General features: G+C 44.5%; 1 protein-coding gene across 1 annotated transcript in view; it reads left to right on the top strand.

Annotated features, from left to right (window-relative positions):
• cntln (centlein, centrosomal protein) overlaps window positions 1-12,500 on the top strand; it is an 86,504-nt gene that overhangs the window by 332 nt on the left and 73,672 nt on the right. Inside the window, exons 2-6 of the mRNA XM_060046688.1 lie at window positions 256-332; window positions 3,378-3,466; window positions 5,456-5,540; window positions 9,146-9,280; window positions 10,512-10,691. Coding sequence (XP_059902671.1) covers window positions 261-332; window positions 3,378-3,466; window positions 5,456-5,540; window positions 9,146-9,280; window positions 10,512-10,691 — 561 coding nt within the window. The 5' untranslated portion in view covers window positions 256-260. The remainder of the gene's footprint in view (window positions 1-255; window positions 333-3,377; window positions 3,467-5,455; window positions 5,541-9,145; window positions 9,281-10,511; window positions 10,692-12,500) is intronic.

Below are 12,500 nucleotides of genomic sequence, written 5' to 3'. Positions count from 1 at the left end.
ATTATTATCACCACAATCACGTCGACTTCCAGACGTTAAATTTACTAGGAATTCAAACTTCAAAGCCCAAACTCTACAATTCTGTCACAGCCACATACAAGCAAATGTTCCAAGCTCCCGAGCAAGATTGCATTGACAATGTCTTACTGTATATAATGACACCTGTTTATGCATATTCAAAACAACCGGAACATTTATCTTGATAAACACGTGATTAAACTACCAACAATTCCAATATTGCTGTCTTTCCTTTAGCTGCAATGGATCCCAACAGCATCGAGCTTTTGGAGGCGCAGGTGAAGACTCTATCGGACGAGTTAATGCAGTGCCAGGTATTTCGTTATGTCGTTTTCAGCAATATTGCAGTATCGCCCAAATAAGCACGTTATAAGCTTTGTACACCTGTTGGATGTTTTCTTATGCTGCTCAAAATCGCCCCAAGTTTTAGGGGCGATCTCGTTTCATTAACAAACATCAGTCAGCTACACTGAGATAGAGGGAGAGAGAGAGCGTGAGAGATGGTGGGGATCATGTACGTGTTATAACGACTCTCGTCTTTCAGTCTCGTACATTTTCTGATTCATATGCTGTCCTTGCCGGTTCACCACCAGGTGGTGCCTTAAAACATGAGTGTATTCACCCCAATCTACTGTAAATTATTATGTCAGAGTTTGGTATTTAAGCCATTTGGATAACCAATGTGTATGATACTGTGCTATACAAATACATTTGACATTGGCTTTGACTTGAGTTTCTCAACAAGTCAGGTCAACTATATCACTATGTCATTTTGGGTTGTAGCCTAAATGAAATAGATAATGAAAGAAAATAGCATAGCATTGACCTCTGGTGTTACAGTCACTACAAGGCTTGGGTGGCTACATCATTCAATATTTATTAATAAACAGTTTGTCAGCAGCATGGTATTACAGAAAGAACAGGAGCTAGGTTGTATTGAAGCAAACCTTCCGTCACTAATACAACTTAAAGGAGCTCCAAGTGATTATTTTATGATTTACCAAGTTCCTTAATAGGTTAATTAAATTATGTAGGATCGCTCACTCAGGATTGAATTTAGTGGGAGAGGAGGGCACCAGCTCAATAGCAGGTGCTTTAGAACAAAATAATATATATATTTTGCTTGTCTAAACATATCAAAAAGGTTGAACCTGAAATATAGTTTGGATTCAGAAAATCTTGTATTAACCTTAACCTTACGTGACTATTTTTCAAGTGAGGGTTTATGAATGTTCTTAATTGCATTGCTTGGTTGATATAAGATCACTGCTTTCTATACACACTGAATGGCACTACATAAGTACATCAATAGACACTACAAATAGCTTAGGTATAAACTTTCTTACTTTAACTTTATTCTTTTTTTGTAAGACTTTAAAAGGATTTCTCATAAACGTTACTGTATACATCGTTTTGCATTGATTTGGACATATCTTGACATGAGTATAACAATTATGCTTCCAAAACTAAACATGAAATATGCATGCCTTTTTGGTTATTATAATTTATTGGACATTTGACTTTGGACAATAGCTTCCTGCCATTGAATAAAGCCAAAATTAAACTTGAGCAAAAAAATGCAAATGGCGAAATGTCTGTTGCTGTAAACAGCGAAGCGCAGAGTGCGTTTCATCTGATGCTCCATTCAGTAAGGAGACGTAATGCTTGGCTTAACGCACAGCAGGGGCGACACTCTCTCTCTGCGTTGGCTGCAGAGTCATGTGCCATCTCTGATTGAGTTGACACGGTGAGCCGCGGCTGGTGGTCCCGATGGCAGGGAAAGCATGCGTGATCCTCTTCATCTAACGGGGGACCCTGGGTTAGTCGAGTGCCCCCGCGAAATTACAGGCAATTGAGTGCCATTGATGTCTCAAAGTCCCTGGCACGCACGTACATCAGGACGGCCATTAACTACAAAGAGGTCCGCCAGTCAGCCAGAAAATGTTCCTACTAGACCATGCTAATTTTATTAATACGTGGCTGAACTCCAGCGCCTCGCTTTGGTATGTTTAGCCCATGGTGTTTCGATGTCTGGATTGGAATTACGCTGAATAATTCAGGGATCATCAAACACCCGTCCGACACATCTTTTTAAATACACATATGACATGGGCCCTTGATGATCGTCCTTACTTTACGGTGGTCTGTAACAGATTTAATGGCTACATCAAACTCAGCACAGGCAGAGACCTATTTGAAGTCGGCCATCTTGTTCACTTCATCGTTAGCCACACTGGCAACGCCTGGTGGTTGATTTGGTGCGATCTTTGTGCCCCCCCCCCCAACCTACCCCACACTTCATAAACAGACACCCCCGCTCCCTCCACTTTATATGTTCAGCCCATGGTCTTATCAAGGTCTGCCTTTGCCATTTAGTAAATAATTGATTAGACACTTTTGAATGGTGGTTTGAACATTGAAGTACTAATTAGAGACCAGTAGATTCCAGTGGGAGGGATGACTTTTATCTTATGATGATGTGAACATAATTCATCAGATAATTTTATATTAAGTCGATTTGGTATAATTCTGTCTTTTAATGTCAGAAAATGTAGTTTTTAGATGTTCCTCATTAAATGTAATGTAGCTTAAAAATGTTGGAAGAGCCAGCGAGACAATTTGAATTGGAAATGTGTCCGGGGCTGGCTGGGCTCTGCTTGAAGATGGCTCTCTCTCTCTCTCCGTCTCTCCATCTCTCTCTCTCTCTCTCTCTCTCTCTCTCTCTCTCTCTCTCTCTCTCTCTCTCTCTCTCTCTCTCTCTCTCTCTCTCTCTCTGTCATCAGTTTTCTGTTTCTTTGGGGCTAGTTACTTTGTAGCTTCAGTGTAAAATCCATCCACCAGCGAGTGCCTTTTTATTAATAAACAAATCGCTAGCCCCACTGCAGTGTTTTGATTTAGATTCCGGCGCAATCCCCTCGGTCATGAATAGTGCATAATGACAAGTGTCAATGCTCGCTCCCCTTGAGTCGAAGGTCACATCACGGGGAGACGGAGCTCTCCGTTCAGACGGTGCCATGATTAGAGCGGGCAGGCCTGATCAAAAACAATTTTTGTACCCTATATTTAAATTATTGATTAGCCCCCCCTATGTCTTGTATGCTTAACTCATACAGAATCCCACTGAATTATTTGTGTTTCATTAGGACCCGGCCAAGATATGGATGTGAGTGAAGTTTGCAGTTGGGTCTCATGTCATTTTTTGGGGGGGAATTTTGGTCTTCTTGCTTCATGAATACACAAATGACATATCAAAATATACAACACATGACTTATGCAAAAGGAATTAAGTTTAGATTTCATATCAATGGACGACGTTGTAGCTCATGTAACTCATACTCTTGTCAACACCTCATCCACAGGCCGACAAGGAGTTTGTGTGGTCGTTATGGAAACGCCTGCAAGTGGCCAATCCGGACCTGACCCAGGCAGTCAGTTTGGTCGTGGAGCGGTAAGTAGATTCCCTGTTTCAATTTTCAAACTTTGAAACACTCGCCAACTGAAAAAACAAAAACGTGTGTTATCTTCTAAGTCAGGGAAATATGTGCAAAAGTAACCCAAGGGTAGGTTTAAGGCACCTTGGCCGTCCTGCTGGGGATAGGAAGGGAATCTGCCGCAGATGCTTATTTAAGCCCTGTTATCCAGCTCTAGCGGTTCACCCACGGAAACCTTTTTTTTTTCATAGCAAAAAAAAAAGCCCACCCTTCCCCTGGCTCGCCGCTCTGAGCACTCTAAACACTCCTGCCAGAAGTCTTATCCTTATCGGATAGATGCTGAGCTTTAATATGACCCCGTTAAAAAACGTGTCTAAGCCATGCCGCGTACAGTGGCCTGGGAACTTTCACTGGAGAGAGGAGGCAGCCATTGACGCAAGCTGGTCGATTTTTGGACCAATTTGTGCTACATTTCTCCCACATTGTCATATTATTTGGTGGGGTTTGAATTTGGTTTGTGTCTTTGATTCAAAGTTGCAGTTCTATTTTATATTGTGTGTATGAAAATTGGGAAGCCATTGCTTTAGAAACCAATGAAGCCTCGCTATGGTAGCTTTAACTTTTAGGATGTTTGGAGTTTCAATTGTGCTTTTGAGGCCCTTCTGGGGTAAGCTACAATTGTAAGCTAAACACGCTGCAACGGTCTTATTGTCTGATGTATGCTCCCATGCACTTGTGTTGCTTTTCTGTGTGTGTATAGCTACCTCCAGTGTGCCTGTTGTTGTGCATCGTCTGCCACACTTGGGGAATACCGACATGGTAATAGCAAGCTCTGGTCCCCACTTGGGAATCTCTCCATACACCACCTCTGCCTCCACCCCCACCCTAGCCCAGGTCTTCAGTTACACTGCTTGGTTTGTCGGTTGCTCGGGACACGGTGAACACAGCCCCGATGAGGTACAAGGTGTAGCTGGAGGCCGATGTGGGATCCTGCTTGCTACAGGGAACCCAGATACCTACTCCACCATCTCTAGGGGGGGAGGGATGATCAGAAGCCAAGCAAAGGGAGAGGGGGAGAGGAGAGCAGTCGAAACAGAGGAGTAGAAATGGAGCGATGAGCGGAAGAAAACTGGATGGGCCCAAGGGGGGGGGGGGGGGTTCTTCATCAGTTGAAACAAACGGGTCCCCAATTGCTTTTTTCCTTTGGTCTCGTCTCCTGGCGCGATGAGCACCGAGGACTTAGGAAAAATCAGCGTATGCTACATAAAACAAACAAAGCAAGCCTCCCAAAGGTACAGGATTACATCCTTGAAGGAAGTGTACATTTGCACATTTCGCTTCAGGTGTAAGTCTGCAGCAGGTAACCCTGGTGTATAAATAATATCGGATACAATAGTTGTCGGTGTTCGAGTATATAGTGAATGTCGGTTAAATAAGTATTCATGAGGGCAAGAATACTGAACTTTGGTGTTTAAAATTATTGATAGGGCTGAACAATGGCACCCTAGTTTTACCTGTTGATAGACAGATTCAGACATTTACTCGTGCAAACAACGGCCTGTTGTCATTAAACTATACTTTGCATTACTGTCTGTTGTGGTAAAACATTTATTTTCAAACCCTTATAATTGAATTATGAATACCCTTTGGATTCTTGTTGTTAACATGGTGTATTTAGAGTTGTTAATTGGTGCTGACACATTCTTCATTACAGTAAAATAAAACAAGCTGGCTGGGCATTCTAGCGGAGTATAACACGCCATACATAACAACATCAGAGAAATAGTGTGGAACACACACACACACACACACACACACACACACACACACACACACACACACACACACACACACACACACACACACACACACACACACACACACACACACAACAAGCGCATCAAGCGCAACCTGAGGGTGAGCGCAACAACGTTGCGCTCACCATCAGGTTATGCTTATGTGGATGACTGAATTCGTTTATATCTTTTTTCCCTCCTTCTCTACAGCGAGAAGCAAAAGGGTGAGATGAAGGACAGAAAGGTACTAGAGATTCTGCAGACCAAAGACTACAAGATTCAGGAATTGGAACAGGTAGGTGGTACAATATAATGTGACGTGTCACACGTATGGATGTGATCTTGTTGGTGGAAGTCTTTAACGTCTTTACGGAACCGACAGAAGGCTTTATTATTTTAAATGGGTTTAACCTGCTGTATGCCATACAGCGAAGAAACACCAGAGATAAATTGCCGTACAATCACATTTGTCTGACTCTGAACTTTATCACACTGGGACCCACCTGTGGAGCTGCTTTCGACCAACCAAATATTTTGTGGTGTAAAATAGGCAAACTCGTTTTCACATTTAAAAAAGTGAGATAATTAGCATGGCATGAAGAACCATGGCATGTGGGCATGCATATGTTTTCTTTTTTATGAAAAAAAACGAAACATTAACGGTGAGCAACCAAACCTGCGTACCGCCTTGTCAAGTACTGCACCTGCTGTGAGAGATAACCGCTCAAACCAATGCAAACGTGTTCGAGTTTAAACGCTTCGCAACAGTGACAGTGATTTTTAGGGCACGTTTTTTCTTCACTTTCCCCATCAGTATTTTCCTTCCTTCCTGTTTGAATGTCTCGTTAAGTTTAACGTCCACATGTACTTTGATTTTATGTTCAGTGTTTATCTTCCTTGCTGATCTCCAGAAAATATTATAACAAGGTTAAAAAGAGCATTGTTTTTAGTGGGCCCCAGCTCATTTCGACCCTCTCCATCATCCCTACCCATCTGCAGACAGAGAGAGAGCCCTGCATTCTACTGCTGCTATGACAGCTAGCCATAATCACATCACTAATGTAATTGACTCGAATCATCGTCCCGTTACAGAGGCATTTGTCAGTCTGCTTCATTAGCGTCTCTATTATCCCACAAATGCTAACGGCCTGTTTATTCTTAATGAGGCGCACAGTAATGCTATCACCGGCTCGCTGACAGTGGCGCACACCATGTGTCTGCCGCACCAGAACATGGGGGCACAGTGTTTATAGTAATCCAATTAAAAATGGCTATCAGGATTACGCTGTGCACTGTGTTAAGAAAACCAACCCCTCCTCCTTCCATATCGGTGACGGATTGAGTCGTTGGTTGGTCTAAGTTGTGAAATTGGGTTAAGTGATCCAATCACATTGTCGTTACAGGAAAAACGACATTCTCATTTAATGTTGACGTATAATTGATGAAGGAATTAGCGTTGTCGAGATCTGTTGTCTATTTACATCTGTCTGCATGTGTTTACTATTTACAATTTCATTACAATGTTACATTTGAGCAGACCCTGTAATCCACAGTGATTTGAGGAACCTGTACTTACATGTGATTCGGTACCTCCCTCAAGGATGCCTACAGCACCTAGAATATGGACACGGGCATCGATCCCAGTACCTTTTTGGCTGGGAATCAAACAACTTAGCCACTGGAGTCTCCTGACTGTAGTTATTCTCTACATTATAATTTCAAATGTTCATACTCCAGTCGCCAGGAAGTATGAATCTTCCTCATAATCTGAAGTAAAAAATGTGCGGACCATCTGAGAGTAGGAGACCATCTGATGCATTGCCAAATTACCACAACAGCTGTTGTTGTTGTCTTTTCAGCAAACCGCTGCTCCGGTTCTCTTTAAAAGAAACACATGTGTGCGCCACATCATAACTCAGTTGATGACATGAGGGTATATCACGAAGGGGAATACTTCTGCTTTTGTTATGGACCTCAAAGGGGCTCCAAGCAGCAAGGGGTAAAATATTCACATCACAGCTTCTCTCTTGCAAGGTCGTCCCTTTCACATCAGTACCGCAAGATCCTCGTATCTGTTTTAGTTCCCGCGTATTTGACAAGCTCATTAATGGTGTTAAATCCTGCCTTGTCATCACGCTCACCTATATTCATCATCTCGTCCGCCATTTTGAGCCAAGCGCACCAAATGGTGATTAATTGGTGTTCTTACCCCCCTCTGCTATTGAGACGTGATGGTCCACTGGGTGCGTACACGGGATCTCACACTCCTTAACGTTTCTGCTCTCCAACTTTGATAATCTCTATCCGACTGCTCTTCATTTCCCCCTCATTCTCCCTCTCGCTGCACTCTCTCTCTCTATCTCCTTCCATTCCTCCCATTCTCTTGCATTTTTTTTGCGCCATAATTAGCTTTCATTTTTTTGAACTGCTCTGGGAATTTTCAAATGCTAATCTCTCTGTCCTAGACCTCTTAACTTGGCGAAACCCTCTTCGTCTTTTTCTTTCTTCACTTCATCCTCCCAATTGAACGCGAGTGGGGGTTCAAATTGTTCTTTCCTACCTCATTATCAACGTTTGAATGTGTTTTTTCCACCAGCCGGTATAAATCTCTATCAAAGCCCCAGCGCTCCTCGCATGGTGGACCAGTGGTGCTAGAAAGACCGTAAATCCACGATCTGGAGAGATCTGAGTGATTTTCTACCACCCCCCCCCCCCCTCAATCCCAACACGGCAATTAATTGCATCCCAGAGCACGGTGTTATTGGAGAGCAGGGGGCGAACCCGCAGAAGGCAACGGATTAACCAGCCAATGCTGGGGCCCGCAGCCGGTACTGGCCCTAAGAGGCCCGCCTCCTCCCACTAAGGCCACAAAACCCCGAGCTGGAAAAAACAGACATTTAAATCGTCAAGTTAGCGCAGAACATCATTATACTAAACAAATGCACAGACAGTGGAATCCCCCCGTGTCCAGTTTGTTATACTAAGATAAACTGAATAATGTTGCATGGAAATCATTGACTATGATGATGATGTTGATGATGAAGAATTTTTAAACTCATCATGGTTCTTCCTTTGTGGCGGGATATAGATACGATTTTGAGAATTTCTTGGGGGGTATTTGGTGGGTATTGTGACAGCGATAAGGCAACACATTTTTAAAGGTCTGCTTTTTGTGCATTAAAATAAAAGAATAATAGGTAAACTGCTTCTGAGGATACTCTAACCAACCCTACCCATTCCCTCCCGACAACAAACGCTTCTTAAACTCTAAATTGTGTACATAAGAAAATATCTCAGAAAGCCTTTGTTGCCATTGCAGACAGCATTTCTGAAATTTCTTGAAATTCTTGAATCCCTCATATTGTGATGTCTTTATGAATTTCTAGCCCTTATGCCTCCTCATTGGCTGTTGTTTTCACCATTGTGAGTTAGAATTAAAGTGTCGGATGACGGCTGGGAAAGCATCTGTAAAGCCGAGGGAAAACTGTGATCACCCACAGGGAGCTGTGTTACAGTCTTTACAGAATCAGAACACCTGAAGTGTGAACATATGTGGTATTTACATCTAAATATCCAATAGCTATGTAATTAGAAATCCCTTACTGGGTCTAGCTTTATCAGGCACAACATTGCCATTTGAATCTTTCAGGTGTTGATTGAACTTGTAGTTTGTTGCCTAAAAATAGACTAATATTGAAGATCTCTCTGTCTCGCTTTCTCTCTCTCTCTCTCTCTGTCTCTGTCTCTGTCTCTGTCTCTGTCTCTGTCTCTGTCTCTGTCTCTCTCTCTCTCTCTCTCTCTCTCTCTCCTCTCTCTCTCTCTCTCTCTCTCTCTCTCTCTCTCTCTCTCTCTCTCTCTCTGACTCTCTCTGACACACTCTCTCTCTCTCTCTCTCCATAGAGAGTAACAGTGCAGCAACAGGAGGTGAACCTGGTGCAGCAGAGGAAGATGTTGATGGACGAAGAGAGAGCTGCATTAAACAAGGAGATCTCCTCCCTGCAGGAGCGGCTGGCCAGCAACAGTCAGGATATAAAGGTTGGCAGGAAAACTAACATGTTCAACCAGCCACGTACGGTTTGGTATATAATGCAGAACATGGAATGCTGTAATTTATCTTCCTGTCCATTTCCTTTTCGAATTGGAAGTTTTTTTCTTTTTGGCACTCCGGATTTATTCCTGCTCCTTCTCATCCTCCTCCTCCTGCTTTTGCTCCTGCCGGTAAAGAAGAGACCGAGTGGAACACGATGGAGGATTAGTACGAGAAAAGAAAAGAATATTGATAACTGCCAGATGAATACTTGATGATGGTTTTGGCGGAGAGGAGAAGTATGTGTGTGAGAGGATGTGGACTCTTCCTAATTACTCTAAGCTGGGACTAGCCTAATGATTAATTTATAAAGGAAGAAGGAAGAGGTCCTTATGCAGTCTTGGCACAGAGGGGGGGGGGGGGGGGTTCGCAGCGGATACTGGCGGGGGGACATCTTCAAAGGAGACCCGGGGTTGGATCTAATGGGTGTTGTAGCCGATGCGTTTCTCATTAGGAGGCCTGTCATTAAAGCCTTCCGCGTAGACCTGCCTACCTGCGTGAGGCCCCGTGTCTGGCCCTGGCTCCGCGGCACAGGTGACCCTGGCCAATCAGTGGCTCAAGCAACCGGGCCCCCCCCCCCCCCCCCCCCCCCCCCCCCCCCCCCACCTTCCACAGCAGAGCGGCCCCACTGCTTACATATTCATGGAGGCCCCAACGCCATGTGAAGCTGCTTCTTTGTATTCCTCCCTCCCGTTCCTCCGATCACTCTGTTTTTAGGGAGATTGTTTGCGCTGTTTGAGTTTCTGCCTTCTCTCTCTCTCTCTCTCTCACTCTCTCGTTCTCTCTCTCTCTCTCTCTCTCTCTCTCTCTCTCTCTCTCTCTCTCTCACTCTCTCGTTCTCTCTCTCGCTCTCTCTATATCCCTCTCTCTCTATCTCTCTCTCTCGCTCTCTCTTGCACTTTCTCTCTCTCTCTCCTCCCCCCTCCATCGCTATTGTAATTTAATGCCCCGTGACCCTCCTTTCTCTTCCCTTTTATTCAAACACACACACACACACACACACACACACACACACACACACACACACACACACACACACACACACACACACACACACACACACACACACACACACATATATACTACACCCGTACACACACATACACACACAAACTAACACAAACGTGCACACACAAACACACACATACACACACGCACAACCCGCACGTCTTATCCCAGGAAATGAGGGCGCAGCATGCCAGCAGCGAGGAGGAGGCGCGGGGAGCCATGCGGGCTCTGGAGGAGCAGAAGGAGGAGTGGGCCTCACGCTGCGCCGGCCTGCACGCTGACCTGGAGGAGGAGAGGAGACGGGCCTCCCACGGCGACGACCAGAGGGAAGCCACCCGGGCCAGGATCAAGGTACAGACACGGGGAGGAACACACAGACACAATGTCACACAGCGGATCCTTCTTTTCACCTTTGCGATAAAACTACTTTACCAGCTCAGGATGGCAGACATTGTTGTAGGAACCCACAGAAGCAAGACATGATATAGAATCAAAATACACGTAGGAGGTCATGTAGGGACACACACACACACACACACACACACACACACACACACACACACACACACACACACACACACACACACACACACACACACACACACACACACACACACACACACACACACACACACACACACACACAATGACTCAGAATAAGTTGAGTCCTTATTTCAACTCATATCAAATTAACCAGCTCCAGAGGATGATGCAAAGGAAGTGCATACGTTTAAGATATCCTGGGAAGATGTGAGTTTAGGTGATTTACGATCTTACCAAATGGCCTTCATTCTCGCTCCGCCCACTTCATCCCTCTTCCTCTGATGACTGGAAGACTGCAAAAGCATTCCCTCGCATCTGCAGATCATCACTCCTTGTACCCCTATTCACAACGCTAACAACTCTTTCGACCTAAACACTTGGTTGATTAAACCTCCACCGCTTCTGTAGCCACTCTCAATCCTGTGCCAGCGCAGTCCATCCACTGGTCAACTGTTCATAAACAGTACGTCGCTACACACAACCACGAAATCCCGCGCTCTAACGAAGCTAACCGGCTTCACTACAGGGCTCGACATCGCTAACCAAGTCAGATAGAAGGGCCTGAATAAAATAGGGCGCAGCAGCGCTGCTATGCTAACCCCCAACTATCCCATGCACATCAATCACCGTCCGCGGCTCCTTCAGGCGGCCTCACCGCGTGTGTTCTAACAAACCCATCGCTGTGAAAGATGGAGATCGAGTGTGTAGAATATGCAGTGGCTACATCAAATCAGTTGGGCTGAGACGGGGAATGATTTGTCAGGGAATGTAACATTTAGAGAAGTTCTGTATATCGGATCGCAGTGCTGGTTTTTATGAGTTGTGTGAGTACTTCTGAGGGAAAAGTGCAAAAAGTGCAAAGTTTCAACTACTTGAGGAAAAAAAAGCACCTTCCATGGAGTGGGGGCTAAACCTTGAGTCTGGCCAGAACATAATTTAACACTGGTTAGCTAACATCACTTAGATTATGTGACAGGTCAGGATAAACACAGCAAGGTCCGGGCTCTGCGCTTGTCATTTAGATATTAAGCAGGAGCAGAAAATAGCAAAGAACCAAAGGGAAATAATATTTCTATGTCCACAGACCTATCAGAGCTAACCTTGATTCCCATTCATGTCTAAAACACAGTGCCCCATGAAATCAGTAATGGCTTCTAATCAAGGCTCCGTGTGCACATAGGCATGGCATCAAACACACTTGATTGCTTGCTCTGACGCGCACTGCCTCTCTTGCAATCTTTTCATGTCTTACCCTCTTTGGAGAAAAAAAAGCCACACAGTCTCATTAATTTACATGTAGGTAGCTCTGGCCCTGTGAAACGGTGTGTGTGTGTGTGTGTGTGTGTTTCTTAATTATGGTGTAACTGGCGGGGTTGAGTTTGTGTGTGTGTGTGTGCTTGATGGCACGCGCCAGGGGAGCTGATCTAAGGCTTACTGCTTAGCATAGCAGAGTGGCTCTTACATTGCGCGACCAGGACTCTTTACCAACTCTTAACTGCAGTCTGTCTCCTCTCCGGTTCCCGTGAGACACACCACATAACCATTATTAAACTGTTATTAAACTGTTATTAAAAGACCACCGCTCATGTCGTGGAAAAAGGAGGGCCACACAAAAAA

This window comes from Gadus macrocephalus, chromosome 3, assembly GCF_031168955.1.
Source record: "Gadus macrocephalus chromosome 3, ASM3116895v1".
Lineage (NCBI taxonomy): Eukaryota > Metazoa > Chordata > Actinopteri > Gadiformes > Gadidae > Gadus > Gadus macrocephalus.
This window is presented reverse-complemented; position numbering and strand designations above follow the sequence as displayed.